Source organism: Colletotrichum navitas (genome assembly GCF_030913465.1).
Source record: "Colletotrichum navitas strain CBS 125086 chromosome Unknown LY79scaffold_47, whole genome shotgun sequence".
NCBI lineage: Eukaryota > Fungi > Ascomycota > Sordariomycetes > Glomerellales > Glomerellaceae > Colletotrichum > Colletotrichum navitas.
Window position 1 is genome coordinate 271,682 of NW_026850593.1, and position 15,791 is coordinate 287,472.

The 15,791-nt window shown below is 38.2% G+C and overlaps 3 protein-coding genes across 3 annotated transcripts; 2 read left to right on the forward strand and 1 right to left on the reverse strand.

Moving 5' to 3' along the window:
• Nucleotides 1–1,937: 1,937 nt before the first annotated feature.
• On the forward strand, nt 1,938–3,906 carry LY79DRAFT_519391 (major facilitator superfamily transporter; the record flags this gene model as incomplete). The annotated part of the gene is made up of 3 exons (XM_060555134.1): nt 1,938–2,599; nt 2,657–3,070; nt 3,123–3,906. 3 exons carry the CDS (start codon nt 1,938–1,940, stop codon nt 3,904–3,906), a joined length of 1,860 nt encoding a protein of 619 aa, XP_060412233.1.
• Nucleotides 3,907–5,474: 1,568 nt separating this feature from the next.
• On the forward strand, nt 5,475–6,740 carry LY79DRAFT_519318 (uncharacterized protein; the record flags this gene model as incomplete). The annotated part of the gene is made up of 1 exon (XM_060555124.1): nt 5,475–6,740. The coding sequence occupies one exon, from the start codon at nt 5,475–5,477 to the stop codon at nt 6,738–6,740; it is 1,266 nt and encodes a 421-aa protein (XP_060412234.1).
• A 1,336-nt stretch (nt 6,741–8,076) lies between these two features.
• LY79DRAFT_671281 (uncharacterized protein) lies at nt 8,077–8,561 on the reverse strand (the record flags this gene model as incomplete). Its single annotated transcript, XM_060563893.1, has 3 exons — nt 8,077–8,214; nt 8,276–8,416; nt 8,526–8,561. The coding sequence occupies 3 exons, from the start codon at nt 8,559–8,561 to the stop codon at nt 8,077–8,079; spliced, it is 315 nt and encodes a 104-aa protein (XP_060412235.1).
• Between the last annotated feature and the right edge of the window lie 7,230 nt (nt 8,562–15,791).

Sequence of the window (15,791 nt, forward strand, 5' to 3'; positions counted from 1 at the left end):
TCACAAGGTGCATGGACCAAAAATAACGGTCTCATTGTATCTCGACATGGAAGTGGCGATTCTTGTAACATAAGTTTAGGTATTAACTCAGTGACGTTTCTCAAAATGCCATGTATTTCTTAGTATTGCTACCGTTTTTTTCCCCCTCTCGTGAACAAAGTCTTACTCTTGGCTGAGATCTGATGAAGTAACCCCCGGCAATGCTTCCTCGCAGTAGAAAATGAGACGAAAATTATTATTTCCGCGTCGAACGTACCGACAAGCGTAACCTTGTAGCTTTTGTTTAAGCTATACTCGAATGTCTAGGCATTAGGGGCCTGTTGTCAGTATTAGTCACATCGGCTGCAGCGGGAAGGCGATGGTACTTACCGCCTGGGGATTCAACCTATCTACGGAGTATAATGTCACGTACCGGTAATCAAAAACGACGCTGTTAGTTACGGGGGCAGTAACTAGCGCCTATATATCTCGTGATAAATAACGCCACATTTCCGCGTTTGGTGAAGTGAAGTCACATAGCTCTTACCGAATGCTCTTTTTGAGTTTCGGTTCCCCGGACTCACAACGGGACATCGGATGGCCAATCGTGTTGTTCCTTTTCTCCGTAGATCGGAGCCGAAGTGGAGCTTGCACATTCGTAGCCCAACTCCTGTGAGACGAGACTTCTGCACTCCGCCCCACTCTTCGGTGCCGATTTGGCTTATAGATTTTGTCCGTAGGGGCCTTCATCTCGGCCCGTCTCCTAGTAGTAATACTAAACGCAGCAAATGCCCGTTGTCAGACCAAGCAGTCAGCAATCACACCACGCAAAGAATCTCGTGAGTGCAGCAGACCACCCGCCGACTTTAGCCAAACCTGGTTCGCTACGCTAAGACCATGGGTTTGCCAACGCCGCCCCCAGTCGAATTACGGTTTGCGGCCAGCGCCCCGCCGACGTCTCGAGGGTGACCAGCCTACAAGGGACAGGCGCCGGAAATAGCGGGCTGCATGGTGTGCGAAGTCGCTATTGTCACGCTTTACACACGGCACGTTTTACACGGCAACACAGCACATTGCTCCAAGTGCTGATTTTCGTTGATTTGAGGGTGTGGGGCATCCCGGAAAAGAACCTCGGCTCGCTCGCCCGTTTCACCGTATGGAGCCCTGTCTGGCCCCTTTTGTGATACGGCTGGCGGCAGCGTATCCTCGCCCGCGGGATACGGCTACTTTGCCCGAATTCCAGACCTCGGTTTCGAGTGGCCTGTGTCTCAGTCTCAGGGCGATTCTTCGTTCACTCGCATTAATGAGTCAAAGAGTCATCATTTGTATCTCCCACAACGACCCTTCCTATCGGTCAAGAAAAAGCGACTATCTTAGCCCGAAGCAATGCGATGTGACCTTAGTTCCGCCGTTATCCCCGGGGGGGGAGGGGAGGGAGGGATGATTGCCCAGGGTTTTCCCGTCTCTCTTACGCCGATTACGTGCTTGAATACCCACATCGCACCCACCAACACCCTTTTGTGTCGGTAAGATCGAATGCGGGTTGCCTTCCATACATCCATTTCGGGTACTATTCCCTTCCCCTTAGCCCCCCCCCCCCCCCCCCTCCCCCCCGTTCAAGAAAACAGACCGCGTTGCTAGAGGAAGGGGGCGGATACTGGTTAATCTGTAAATCTCTGACACACCCGTTTCTTCATCCACAACCGCTCATCAATCCGCGCCTTTTGGTGACAGATGGGAAAAGCGTCCCGTCCCGCACTGGGTTTAATGCAGTAAGAAACCGCGACGTCTAAAAAGCTCTTGCCCCGTGGCTCGTCGTGCTGCTTCTGGCCTGCTGCCATCTCATTCCCGCGGAACTTCATCACTCCCTTTCCAACCTTGATCGACAACCAAATCTTGCGCGGAAAGGCGGCGCGGCACGTAGCGTCTAGAGTTTCCTCACTGCGCGTCCATTGACCATGAGCGCCGCGCTGGATCCGGAAAAAGGGTCCCACGTGGCCGCCAAGGACGCCATGGCAGCCTCGACCAGTTCTGGACAAGACTCGCCGCCACTGCGTCCGTCAAACGGGGCCGAGTCTCGGCATAGCCACCGGAGCCGGGCCTCGTCCCACTCGTCCACCAACACCGACCCGCTGGACCCCCTCGAGCACGCCTTGACGGTCGACCTCGAGACGGAGGCCGAGCACGCCGCCAGAGAGCCCATCACCTACACGCGCACCGGCACGAGTATCGGCAGCACCGCGTCGCGGCCCCCGGATTTCGAAGTCGTCTTTGAGCCGGACGACCCCGAGAACCCCAAGAACTGGCCGTTGTGGTACCGCTCCTGGACCATCTTTGTCGTGTCTCTGTCTACCTGGGTCATCGTGCTGTACAGTACAAGCTACACTGCCTCCATCCCGGGTCTCGTTGAAGAGTTTCATTCGACGCAGGTCATCGCAACGCTTGGTGTCACCACATACCTCCTCGGCCTTGCGGTTGGCAGTCTGCTCATGGCGCCGATGAGTGAGCTGTACGGCAGGCAATATGTTTACATTGGCTGCTTCACCATCTCATCACTCCTGATTATCCCTTGTGGTCTTGCCAAGTCCCTGACTACCCTAATCGTTGTCCGTTTCTTCGGGTAAGCCTCTTTCTTGACTCACTCGTCCCGTGTTACGACCTGACCTCCGTGTCCTAGCGCAATGTTTGGAGCCGCCTTGATTGCCAACAGCCCAGGAACTATAGTCGACATATCCAACGAGGAATACCGCGCACTCGCCATGTCCTTCTACAGTATTGCACCCCTGAACGGGCCCGTGACGGGACCTCTCATCGGTGGCTTCGTTTTCCAGTACATGGGCTGGAGATGGACCAACTGGATCGTCCTTATCATTGCTGGTGTCGGTATCTGCCTGATGCTCACCATCCGCGAGACGTACGCACCCATCATTCTTCAGCGCAAGGCAGCAAGAATACGCAAGGAGATGGACGACCCGCGTTGGTGGTGCCGTTACGACGAAAAGGTCTCCAAACTCCATCTCATCAAGCTGAACCTGAGCCGGCCCTTCATACTAAGCTTCACGGAACCCATCTTGTGGTTCTTCAACCTCTGGTAAGAAACCCGGCATACGCCATGCATGTAATCCGAAACTGACTGCAGCCAGGATCTCACTTATCTACGGCATCCTCTATCTGTGCTTCGTCGCGTACCCGATTGTCTTCTCTCAGTACCGTGGCTGGGGACCTGGCATCTCCGGACTTGCCTTCATCGGCATCGGCATCGGCACCATCCTGGCCATCTGCTGCGAGCCCCTCTTCCGCCGCATCATCAACGCTCACCCCAAGGACCCTGTGACTGGCCGTGTCCCGCCTGAGGCCACAGCCCGCGTCATGACTATTGGCGCCGTCCTTACCCCCATCGGCCAGCTGGTCTTCTCCTGGACATGCCTGCCGGCGACCATCCACTGGGCGATCCCCATCGCGTTCGGCATTCCTTTTGGCGCCGGCAACACCATCTCCTTCATCTATGGCTCCAACTACCTCGCAGGAGCATACGGCATCTACGCGGCCTCCGCTCTGGCAGGAAACGCTGTCATGCGGTCCATGTTCGGAGGCACACTACCTCTTGCGGGCCCGGCCATGTACAAAGCCCTGACGCCCCAGTGGGCCGGCACGCTGTGCGGGCTGCTCGAAGTCGCTCTCATTCCCATCCCTCTCATCTTCTGGAGATACGGTGAGAGGATTCGTGCTAAGAGCCCCGTCATCCGGCAGATGAGGGAAGACCAGGAGAAGAACGAGAGCAAGCGTGCCAAGCACCAGGCGCGTATGGCGAGGAAGAAGGACAAAGAAGCCGCTGCCGCTGCCGCTGCCGGTACCGGTGAGAAGTCGACTGGTGTACTGGCGAATTCTGAGCAGGCTGAGCCAAGAGACCCCGAGAAGAGTGTCTGAGCTTGCACATTGTGCGACCTACCCTAAAATCGAAAACCGGGTAATGTATAAATAGATGTGGTGGTGCTCTTGCCCCCAATGCGGGAGGAATATCGGATGCCCCGCTTGTCCTTGCAAAACGATCTGCTACAGTACATACTGAGTCGGTTAATATTACGCCGAGAACTGGAAGACTACTTAGAATGCATATGCAGATGAAAGAGAAACAGTCAGGTAGCTGTACACTTAGATTCGAAATCAAAAGCGACCCCGTATTGAAAATTGGACTCCCATGATTCGGTTGAGAGGTATTTAGAAAAGGGCTTTTCAGGGGAGAGTAGGAAGGTATATATACCCTCAATACATGACTTGAAGTCCGTTTCGAGATGATGTAATAATATAGCTGCACTTCTCGTATGACACATCAGCCCCTTCTGTGACTCCCCACTGTCGCAGGTGTCACCCCAGCATTCGTTGCAATCGGCCACCTCTTCTTCATATATCATGATACAAGAACACTTTTTTCCGACTTGACCATCTGGTTCATGGCCTGATGGGATATGTAGAAGCCGGCGCATTGGCAAAGGTATTCTTTTCGGTATCAGCGGAGCTCTGGGTACTGATGGAAATTCTGGTGTCGATCGGCTTTCTGTATTGAAGGAACGTTGCTATCAGAGATGGTACTAATAGAGCCCCAACAGATTGATTGACTCATAGAAGTCGAGACTAATAGAAGTCGAATGCGATTTCTTTTTGCCAAGCCTTTCATTCGCAAATCGTTGGTACAAATCTCTCGCCTGCATGTTTCAATGGCCTCACTGACGTGTAATGTCGCTCTTGATGTCCCAAATTGCGGGCTATAGCTTTGCCGAAAGCAGTACTTCAGAAGATTTTGGTGTTCGGGATCAATATAACAAATGATTGTCCTTTGATCTCATGGGATTACACAGCATCGGCACTAGTGCAAACAATAACAACTTGTCTTACCTCGTGTGAAAGATACAAGTTCTGAGCCTGCTCCGCACAAACTGTCCAAAAAGGATTCCGTTGAATTCTGTCTTCGAAACCATTGGGTCTGAAAAGTAAAGGACGACTGGACTCGTATGTCTCTGTTGATGTCTGCTACATCCAGAAGGAAATTAAAAAGGCAAGCACATGTAAACATCGAGCAGAACATACAAATGACAAGCTTCCTTCAAGTAATGAACAACTAGCACTGAGGGTAGAAAGAAAGGAAAAGAGCAAAAAAGAGACACATTGAAAGACAGAAACCTGAGGGATGAATTAAAGCCAGCATTTTGAATAGAATGTGCGTTTTGTTTTTCGACAGAATTCCATGTTGGCTGCAACCCTGCAGCTCGAGTCTTTGCTCCACTGTTGGCCTAAAAGCAAACCTAGACGTCAAGTTCAACTGACTGTTCATGAACTCCAAATGAATACAAGCGCTTTTACATAGAGGTCAGAGTAGTTTACTCTGATTGTCGCTGATTGTTATATGATACCCGCTTTCCAAACCCGCCAAAACCCATGCAAGCAGTTTCGTTCAAGAACTCAAGATGGAAAGCATACGACCAGAAACTCGCGATCGCATGCACCAGCGGTTAGCATGGCATTTTCGTCATATCCAAGCAACTAACGAGGAGAGAAGAGCCAAGAAGCGCGATATAACCCTGATGCCCGAAGCACTATCCAAAGAAATTGGCGATCTCAAAGCTCGTTTCGCCGACTTTCCTCCCTTACCCCCAAGGCTTCCTCGACCAGAATACGCTATCCAGGATGGTCTGTTGCATCCGGAGAATACTGCAGAACTGGATTTCTACTGTGCATGCAGGATGGGTTACCAGGATGACGTCGAAGCTTATGTCCGGGGGTTCATACCAAGTCATGCTGTCCGCCAATTCGGCCTCCAAATGGCTTCCTTCGGCAACCAACCTCATATTGCCCGGTACTTGCTGCTAATCGGTACAACTCTGCATGGTTATGTGTTTGAAGGCACAGAGCCGGGCTCGAAACGAAAACAGACCCCAAGAGGCGCCTCCATTTTTGAAACATATCCCAAAGGAGACAATTTGATACCACTGTTCCAGACTTTTATCGACTTTGGCTGGCATCCAAACCAAGCTTGGGAGCCCACGCAAGACACTTGGCCCGTTTGGCCATTCTACGATCTTTGCTGTGTCTGGAACCCGCCCCTGGTAAGGTTTCTCGTTTCGCATGGTGCGGACCCTGACATCGGATCTTGCTGGCCTGACCTCCGAGCTACTCACGGGCTCCATGAAAGGCTTGACTACTCGACAGAAATTCCGCTACATCGTCAGAGCACTTCGACTTTGGAGCTTGCAATAGAAGGTTGTGACCCCGCGTCGTTTGAGATGCTACGCGCGAGTAGTAGCTTGACCGTCAACATCACCGGGTTGAACCCGCTGTTCATCCTCGCACTGCCCGCAGAAAAAGATCCCCAAGAGAATAAAAACAGTGAGAAAGTCTCGTATAAGTTGCTGCCGTTCGATGGAAGGCGTGCCATAGCTGAGCACATGTTGAATTTTGATGATGTGGATATCAACAGAGTTCGAGTCATGGAGCGAGGAGAACAGCAGACAGCTTTAACATACGCCTGTTCCATGAGGGACTGGGGGTACGCGGAGTGGCTGTTGGAGAGGGGGGCCGATCCTTCCATGCTTGACGGAAAGGCGTTTTCTCACGATCAAAAGAAACTGGTGGAGCTGATGGGTAAGTTGACTGACAAAAACCCGGAGCACGAAATCCAGGTTGCGAATCAATACGCCGACTCAAATTTGCAAGTCCAGCTGCGCAAATACAAGCACAACTTTGGCGTGACAGATTCACACAAGTGACAAGACCACATGGTCAACCCCAAATGGTACCAGCTTTCAATTATGAGTATTCTTTGCTGATTCGTCGACGGCAGCGGTGTGTCGGAACGGTTTGTCTGCTGTTCCTGCTTTTGTATGTAGACACGAATCTTTGAGATCACGGAAGAAATTCGATCGTATTTCATGGTGAACTGCCGTATTACAGATTGTCAATAACGACTAAGTCGAATGCACATATTAGCTATCGGGTTGGAATCCCAAAAAAAGCTGGGGCAATTTGATTAAAGCTTCTTCTGCCGAGGTCCGCTGATCAGCAGCTTGCTTCGGTGTCAACTTCTTCAGGAACAAAGAGTGAGCTAATCTGAACGAGGACTGTCAGGATATAGCGTAACAGAGATCATGTCACCTCAGGCGATATATGAAACGGCGCTCGCAGCAGATATTAGTGATAGTTTCTCTTCACTTCAACATCAGCAGCAACAATTCAACTTCTCTTAATAACCCCATCCAATCGGATCCTGTGATACCAGCAGGCAAAAAGTCCCTCAAACTTGGCCAGCTAAGCCAAAACCGCCATGCCGGTGATCGTGCTGGGCTTCACCGGATTTCGTGGTTAGGGCGACGTCCCAGGCTTCGGCAACTGTCTAGACGTCATGGGATTCGGCTGAAAGATCGGTGGCCTTGAGTGAGTTCGTGAGAAGAGCGTTTTCAAGGCGGCTTTCTGTGACGTCTGGACCATGACCTCCGTTGATGTTTCCCCCTACGTGCGAAAAGTTGTGGAGGACTCCTGGCAGGGGTGAGAGATATGAGAAAAGATAAATTTTACAATAATTGCCCGTAACTCTTCAATCGCGCTGTCAAACAAGACATTCTTCATGGCCATTGAGAAAGTTGAGACTTTAGACAGACCACATGATCCGAAGGACCCTAAGATATACATATGGCTAGACTTACTCAGATTTTCATGCATGAAGTACCACACGTGACATTGACATCTGCATCATTCAGGATGTTATCTACACCCGCAGCAAGGAACTTGTCAATTCTTTCCTTGATACCATTAGGTTTCCAGCCCTGAAAAACTGAACTACCCCCGGAGTGTTCAAGTTGAGAGGAAAGTCAGGTAGACCAAAATTTGCCGTGGCCATTCCATAGACCGCCATATAGAGTTGTCATATTCCCATTTATTAACATACTATTATCAACAGTGATACCACTATACGAATCAAGTGACTCGGGTAGAGCAGCGCGCCGGATGCGGGAGAAGATGTCCGCCAATTGTCCCAGAAAATCGGTTTTCTGAGACAGCCTGAAAGTTTTTTCCGAAAGACACACCTTGCTTGAAATCAATGATAATCTAGCCAAGAATACTATCCCTGATAGCAGATGACGGTTGGGCAGGCTGCCATGTGTATATGGCGGGGACCATGGAGACCATCTCTGGTTTGGATCTTGCCAAACCTTCACGCGCGAGATACGTAGCGGTAACCTCGTTCTTGTCGTGGTTCAGGCATTCTGCTTCAAGGTCACTCAGTCTGATGGTTAATCTGACACACCATGGGGCGGATTTCTGAGTATGGTATCGCGTTGGTAAACGCATCTTGCGTAGCCGGCCCTGGGAGCGAAATCCCGTAGATGAAATTGTTGTAGGGGAAGGGCAAGTTCTCATCGTAGTCCACAGGCGATACATCTGACAGCTAGAGCCCATAGGGTAGTGAGTTATCCAGGAAAAATAAGCCTTCATACAATTGACTTGCGATTGATTAGACTGGCCTCTATAGTGAAGCCTTGAGAGTTATTCCTTACCAGAACGAGCCGTTCTTCGTACTTCTCGTGGTTCATGTTTGGAGCTCTGACCTACACAATACCATACAGTCTTGGAACAGCATGCTGATAAGTGGCAAAGGAACTTCAACGCATGGCGCTTCTAGATGACCTTCGTTAGTCTCAGATACCGCTTATCGAGCATGAGTTCAGCTGCTCAGTCCAGCCCGGCGCCGAGTTCAAGGAGGGCAGCCGGAAAGGTGGTTGTTGTCAATCAATCTCCTGGCATTTGACGAGTGGAGAGGTAATACTGAGTTGTCTGCTATCGCTGAATCTCCTTCACTGTCCTTATCATTACACAGCATAGGGTTATTTTATTAGAGCATGGGTGTAATGACCTGCCTTTTTGGGCAATGTTATACCGTTGCATGAGGGCGGTTTGCCAGGCCGACGGCTGCAAATCACATTTCAGTACTATACCAAGTAGATGCTAACTTGAAAGAAGAATAGATGATTTGCTTTCTTAGAATCTAAGCCTTGAACTAATAGAGATATCGGCTTCATGCATCTTATCTGTTTTTGTTGGTAACACCAAGGGATAGGTTAATACAGTTAACTATATGTATTAGTGGTAATTAATAAATAATAGGGGGTAACTATAGTTCTTTATTATACGTAAAAAAAAAAGGATAATTATTATAGGTTAGTTAGTTAAATAACTAACTTATTGCCTATAAATCCCTAGAGAATTCTATAGCTAAATATCTAAGGATTTACTAGTAATAAGTTATTAAGGTTAACCTAATAACTCTAATATTTATCTATAATAGTTAATATTATAACACTAGTAACTTTCTATAGTACTAGAAATCCCCTATTATTTATATTTAAAAGAATAGCTAAAAAATATAATAAAAATAAAAAGCTAAAAAGTATTTAATACTTTTTACTTATATAGTCTATTATATATAAAAAACCTATTTATTTATCTATATCTTTAACTACCTATTACTAACTAGCTTTTCTAATATATTATTTAGTAATAACTTTATAAATCTATTTACTAGGTTATTATTACTATAAATTTACTATATTTTAAAAATCTTATAGTGTTTATATAACTAGTAAAAGGCTATAATATTTATTATAAGTTACTTTTCTTTTATAGTACTAAGCTTTATAAGGCACTTATAAAGTAAGTATAAGTTAGTATAAAGTATTATAAGTATTTATAGTAGTTTAAGGTAGTTAGTAATTATTATAAAAGTAGTACTAATTATATAGGTAATATTAGTACTAGTAATTATCTTATAGACCTTAGAGGTAAGTATACTATATATAACTCTTTTATACTTTATTAAACTAAAGTAAATAATATTACTAGTTAACTTAAAGCTTTTACTATTAGTAGTAGGTTACTTAATAATTTATTTATTAATAAGAACTATAATAAAGCTAAGTTAAAAAGTAAAGTTATAGTTATTTATAAATAAGCTATTAATAAATATAAAAAGCTTAGTAGTTATAAGGTTAATTAGTAAAAATTATAGGCTATAGTTAAGGTTATTAATTTACTATTTAATTTAGTAGTTTAAAGCTTTAATCTCTTCTACTATTAGTAATTAGTGTTAAGTAGTAACTAAATAGTTAAAGTAAGCTTTAGGTTAATAAATAAAAGTAATATATATATTATAAGTGTATTACTAAATATAATCTTACTAAGTAGTATATAATTTCTTATTAATAAGTTAAAGCTTTTTACCTTAGCCTTTTTAGTAAAAAGTAAGCTTACTATTAGTATTAATAAATAATATACTACTATTAAAGGTAATAAAGTTATTAGTTATAAGTAACTACTTTAGTTTTACTATAAAAGTAGCCTTCTTAAGCTTCTTCTCTTTATAAGTAGAAAATTTACTATCTATAAGGCTAATTATATTATTTATTTATATACTAATTAATCTAAAGTTACTATTAGTAGGTAATAATATTAATAAGTAAAGGTTAAAGGTTAATAAATTTATCTAGAGATTCTCTTTATAATAGTAGTTATAAGTTACTTACTAGTAAGTTTCTACCTCTATAATACTATATAATAGCTTAGTTACTATTATTATTATATTTACTAGGTAAAAATAATAAATTTATATAGGTAAATAAGTAAAAATAATATAATTTAGTAGTATTACTAATTAAGTATATACTTATATAATATTATATAGCTAAAAAAGAAATCTATATTAAAATAGTAAAAAGGCAAAAGTAAAGATTAATTACTAGGCTATTTACTAAATAGTAGGCAACTATATAAGAATTATTTTTTACTATTATCTATATAGCCTTAAATAATAAGCTATAATTTTTTATAAAGCTATTTATTTTTATCTTTTACTTTATAGACTATATATAATTTAAATATATAGGTGTTACTATAGGATTTCTTATTATAGGTAATAATATAAAATACACTATAGTTAATAAAGGCTTTTACTTTTACCTTATTAAATTCTTTAAAAGGTTTACTAGGTGTAGTAATAATCCTTTTCTTATATAGCTTAATAGTAAGTGTATAGTCTACTTTTTCTTTTATAGTTAAGAATACTATAGTTATAGTAAAGTATATCTCTATAAAAAATATAAGTATTAGGTTCTTTTATAGGTAACTATAGTGTTATTATAGTAGTTTATTATTAATAATAATAGTATTATATACTTTTTTTTAGTGTTAAGTATCTTTATAAGGCCTTCTTATACTTATATAGTATATATAGGATTATCTTCTGCTTATATAGAGTAACTAGTAGGTTTATTTAGTATAGAAAGGTCTAGTTAACCTTTCTTTATATAGTAAGGTTTTACTATAGTAATCCTAAAGTTATATAGGCTATAAGGTAAATTAATAGTATAAGTAGTACTATTATTAGTAATAAGGTAAAATAGGCCTTACTAGCTACTTTTTTTATACTATATATAGATAAAGGATTAAAGAGGTAAAGTAATAGTATTAGTTAAATCTAGGCTATTATATATAGTTAGTACTTTATAAAGCTATTACTTTATATAGATTTAGTATACTATAGCTATTACTTTCTTAATTACTTTAGTATACTATATAGTAGTTATAGTAGGTAGTAACTTATTAGTTATTTAAGGGTATATACTAAAAACAAGGAGAGTTAAGATAAGGCTATCTAGGCTAGTAGTATTATTAATTACTTTAATAGTAAGTTAAAGGGTAACTTTAGGTTTAGTACTAGTTTCTTTATAAATAATCTTATAGGTATAGTAAAAAGGTATATAATAGTACTTAACTTTACTAATATTATAATAAGCTTTAATAAGTACTTCTTTTACTTTAATAAATAACCTATAAGTAGTATATTTAAACTTACTAAAGTAAAAATTTAGGCTAGTGTTAGTTATTATTTAATTAAGTAGGCTAAGATATATATTAATCTAGTATATCTATAGTGCCTCCTATATATACTCTATAGTAATAGATTATAAGAATCTTACTATATTAAACACTATTACTATATTAACTATATAAAGTACTAGTTTATTACTATTAAAATATATTATATTAATAAAAATCTTATAGTTAAACTTATTATTATTATATAGTATAAACTTAAAGTAACTAGAAGCTTTAGAGTATAATTAGTAATAGTAGTAGTACTTATTAATAGCTTTAATTAACAAGAGAGAGGTGTTTTCTTTAGTATATTTAAGTAACTTATAAAGTTATTAAGTAAATAGGTAGCTAAATTACTAGTAAATTTAGTATAATTTACTATTTATTAAGTATTACCTAGTAATACTTTTCTCTAGTAGTTATAAAAGTATTTATAGGTAGCTAAATTAGTAAATAATAAGTATAACGTTATTACCCTAGATTAGCTAGTTAGTAAAGTTATTAAATTTTATACTATAATAGTCTATATTCTTTAAGTAAAAAAGAAATAAAGCATTAGTAGTTATTATATAAAAAATAAGGTTACTAAGTAGTATAAGTATATTAATTACCCCTAAGGATTTAAAGTAATTACTACTACTAAAGTAAATACTTACTTTACTTACTTAGGTAGTATTTATAGGTATCTTTTTACCTAAGTAACACTAAAGGGTAAAGTATTACTTATAGCTAGTAGTTAATTTCTTAGCTACACTAGTATTAAGTATAATACTATATAAAGTTACTACTAAATAGTGCTTATTAAGTATAAATATCTTATTAGTTTTTATAGTCTTACTAGGTAATAGCTTCTTTAGTAAGTTCTTATAAGTAAGTATTATAATAAGGTTAAGTAGTATAGTCCTAAGAGTTATATAGTAGTTAATACAAGGGATAGAATAATAGGAAGGCTACCTACCTATTAAAAAAGGGATTTATAGACCTAAGAAAGGATTAAGGGAGACATAATAATTTATACATAGTCGTTATCACTAGCCTTAATACTCTATACAAAAATACACTACTAATTATTACTACACTTTTATTTATTTAGGGAAATTTACTCTTTTTATAATTACTTTATTAATTTATACTTTTATTTTAGTATCTTTATAGATTAGGTCTAAGAATTATAAGACCTATTAGTTAATATATATATTATTATTATTAGACATTATTATAGTATAGGTAGTTTTCTTATATTTTACTATTTCTCTTTTTTTTTTATTAGGTAGCCTAGATGCCTTGCCCTTTCTTAATAGTGCCTAGAGGTAGATCTACTTCTTTAGTATAAGTATTTTATACTAGACTATAGATAGGCTCTCCTATGTAGTTATAATAAATTTATAGTTAATAAAAATATAAATATAATATATTATTAATATTTAGTAATACTTCTACTTAATTAATAGTAGAACTAGTAAAAGATATAGTAGCTATATACTCTTATAGACTAATTTATAAGGATAAAATAGACCTTAAAAGCCTCTCTTAAAGTAATAGGAATCTACTAAGATTTATTAAGTATATATATATTTCTTTTCTATTTTTAACCTCCCTTTCTGTTTTATATTTCCCTTTTCTAATTATAAGAATATAAAATAGATTATTTAACTTATAAGATAATTTATAGATCTAAAATATACTAATATAGATAATTAATAGTAGTCTTACTAAGCTAATAAGTAAAGTAAAAGCACTAGTTAAATAAAGCTAATAAATATTCTACCTAAGATATTAATAAAAAGAAATAGTATTTTTAAGAATAAACCTATAGAAGGTTATATAGTATAATAATAGTAGCTATATATAGACAACGTCTTATAGCTATAGTGTACACTAAATAGAGGGCTAAAAGTTACCTAATTTACTAGTTTATATTAGTATACACTTTTATTATTAAGACATTAACTTTTTTATTCTTTTAAAAAAGTCTATAGAGGACTATAACACTTATTAAATTATTTATAATAGTTAATTTATAGACCTAATTTACTATAGCTAACCCCTTAATCCCTCTAGATAAGAGTAAAGGATCTTTATTATCTAAAGGCAAAAATATAAATATCTTTAGTAAGGCTAGCTTTAGTAATATATAACTATAAGCTTTCCTTAAAAAAGATAATAACATAAGAAGAATAATAAATATACTACTATTATAAGGACCTTTTTTTATAACCTTAATAGACTTTCTAAAGTAACCTATAACTATATAAAACTATCTATAGATAACTTAACTCCTTAGTAAGTAACTAATAATTATTTAGATAACCTTTTTTTTAGCTAGAGTACCTAAGTTTAAAGGTAATAATATTTTAGACTTCCTAGAAGAATTTAATAACCTTTTAGCCCTTGTGCACAAGAAGTTATTTAAGAGGATTTAAGAGGTCTATATATACTTTATCCTTAACTACTTAAAGGTAGTATAGTTAATTACTTAGGATTAGACCTCTTAGATAACTATAAAAAAAAATTAATAAAGGTTTTTAGATTAGTAGACCTAAAGATCCTTTAGAACCTTAATAAGGAGTTATAAAACCTTGTAAATAGTCCTTATATTATAAATAGTAATCCTAGTAGGATAATAACTCTTATTTTAACTATTTAAACACTATAGTATAAAGCTAAGGCCTATAGAAATATAAAGCTTACTAATATAAAGCTTATATATATTATCTTTTATTATTTCTTATAGAGAGTAATAAAGGCTATAGCTAAATACTTAAGCTATAAAGTTATAAATATACTATCTAAGCTATAGGTTAATATTAAAAATACTTTAGTTATTTAGTTAAAAGGGTAATTAGCTCTATAATAGCTATTAGGTAACTTAAAGACTAATATTACTATACTATAATTAAGGTCTAATAGTAAAGTCCTAATAGTTAAGACTTTATAAGGAAGGCCTACTAGCGCTATAAGCTAAGAAGTTATATCTATAGTTAAAGCCTTTACTAAAGACTTTTAAGACCTTTTAATTAATAAGGCTAAAGTATAGGCAAAGATATAGGCAGTAATTTAGTAGGCTCTTTAGCCTAATAACTTTATAACTATTAACATTAGAAATCTTAATCTTATAGCACTAGGATACTAACCTTAGCCTTATTTTTAGACCTACGTTAGTAGTTATAACTATAGTTAAAAGGTTATAGTTATAGAAGAGAATATAGGTATAGTTAAGGTAAGGTAATAGCTATAACTATAGTTTTTACTAAGCTACTAAGGCTTTTAATATTAGTACTATAATTACTTTTACACTAAGGATACCTATTAGTTTTATAAAGTAATAAATTATATTATTACTAACTATAAGTATACCTATTACTATATTACTTATAGTATCTATTACTATAAGACTCCCTATTAGTATTTTAGAGAGATAAATAATCCTAAGGCCCTTATAGAGCTTAGTATTATTAATAAAGGATATAACAAGAGGTAGCTAGATAATAAGACTATTTTTTATTATATCCTAATGTACTCTAAGGCCTTTAAATACCTTATTAATATAGTTTACTATATAGTATATAATATTTCCTAGAATTAGAAAAGAAGTTAAGCCTATAAAGCCTACTTTATAGTATAACCTTTGTTAAATAGGTCTATAAATCCTAACCCTATAGAGGATATTACCTTTATAGATAACTATTTAAAGTCCTTTTATCCTCTACTATTATAGCCTAGGCTAAGAATATATATACTACTAAGAAATAAAAACCCTAGCTATAAGTAGAAGCCTTATAATATATAATAGTAATATAAGCCTTAACCTATTAACTTACCTAACGTCTAGTTTTCTAATCCCTTAGTTACTAATTAGGTTATTAAACTTAATAATAATAAAGAGGTTTAAG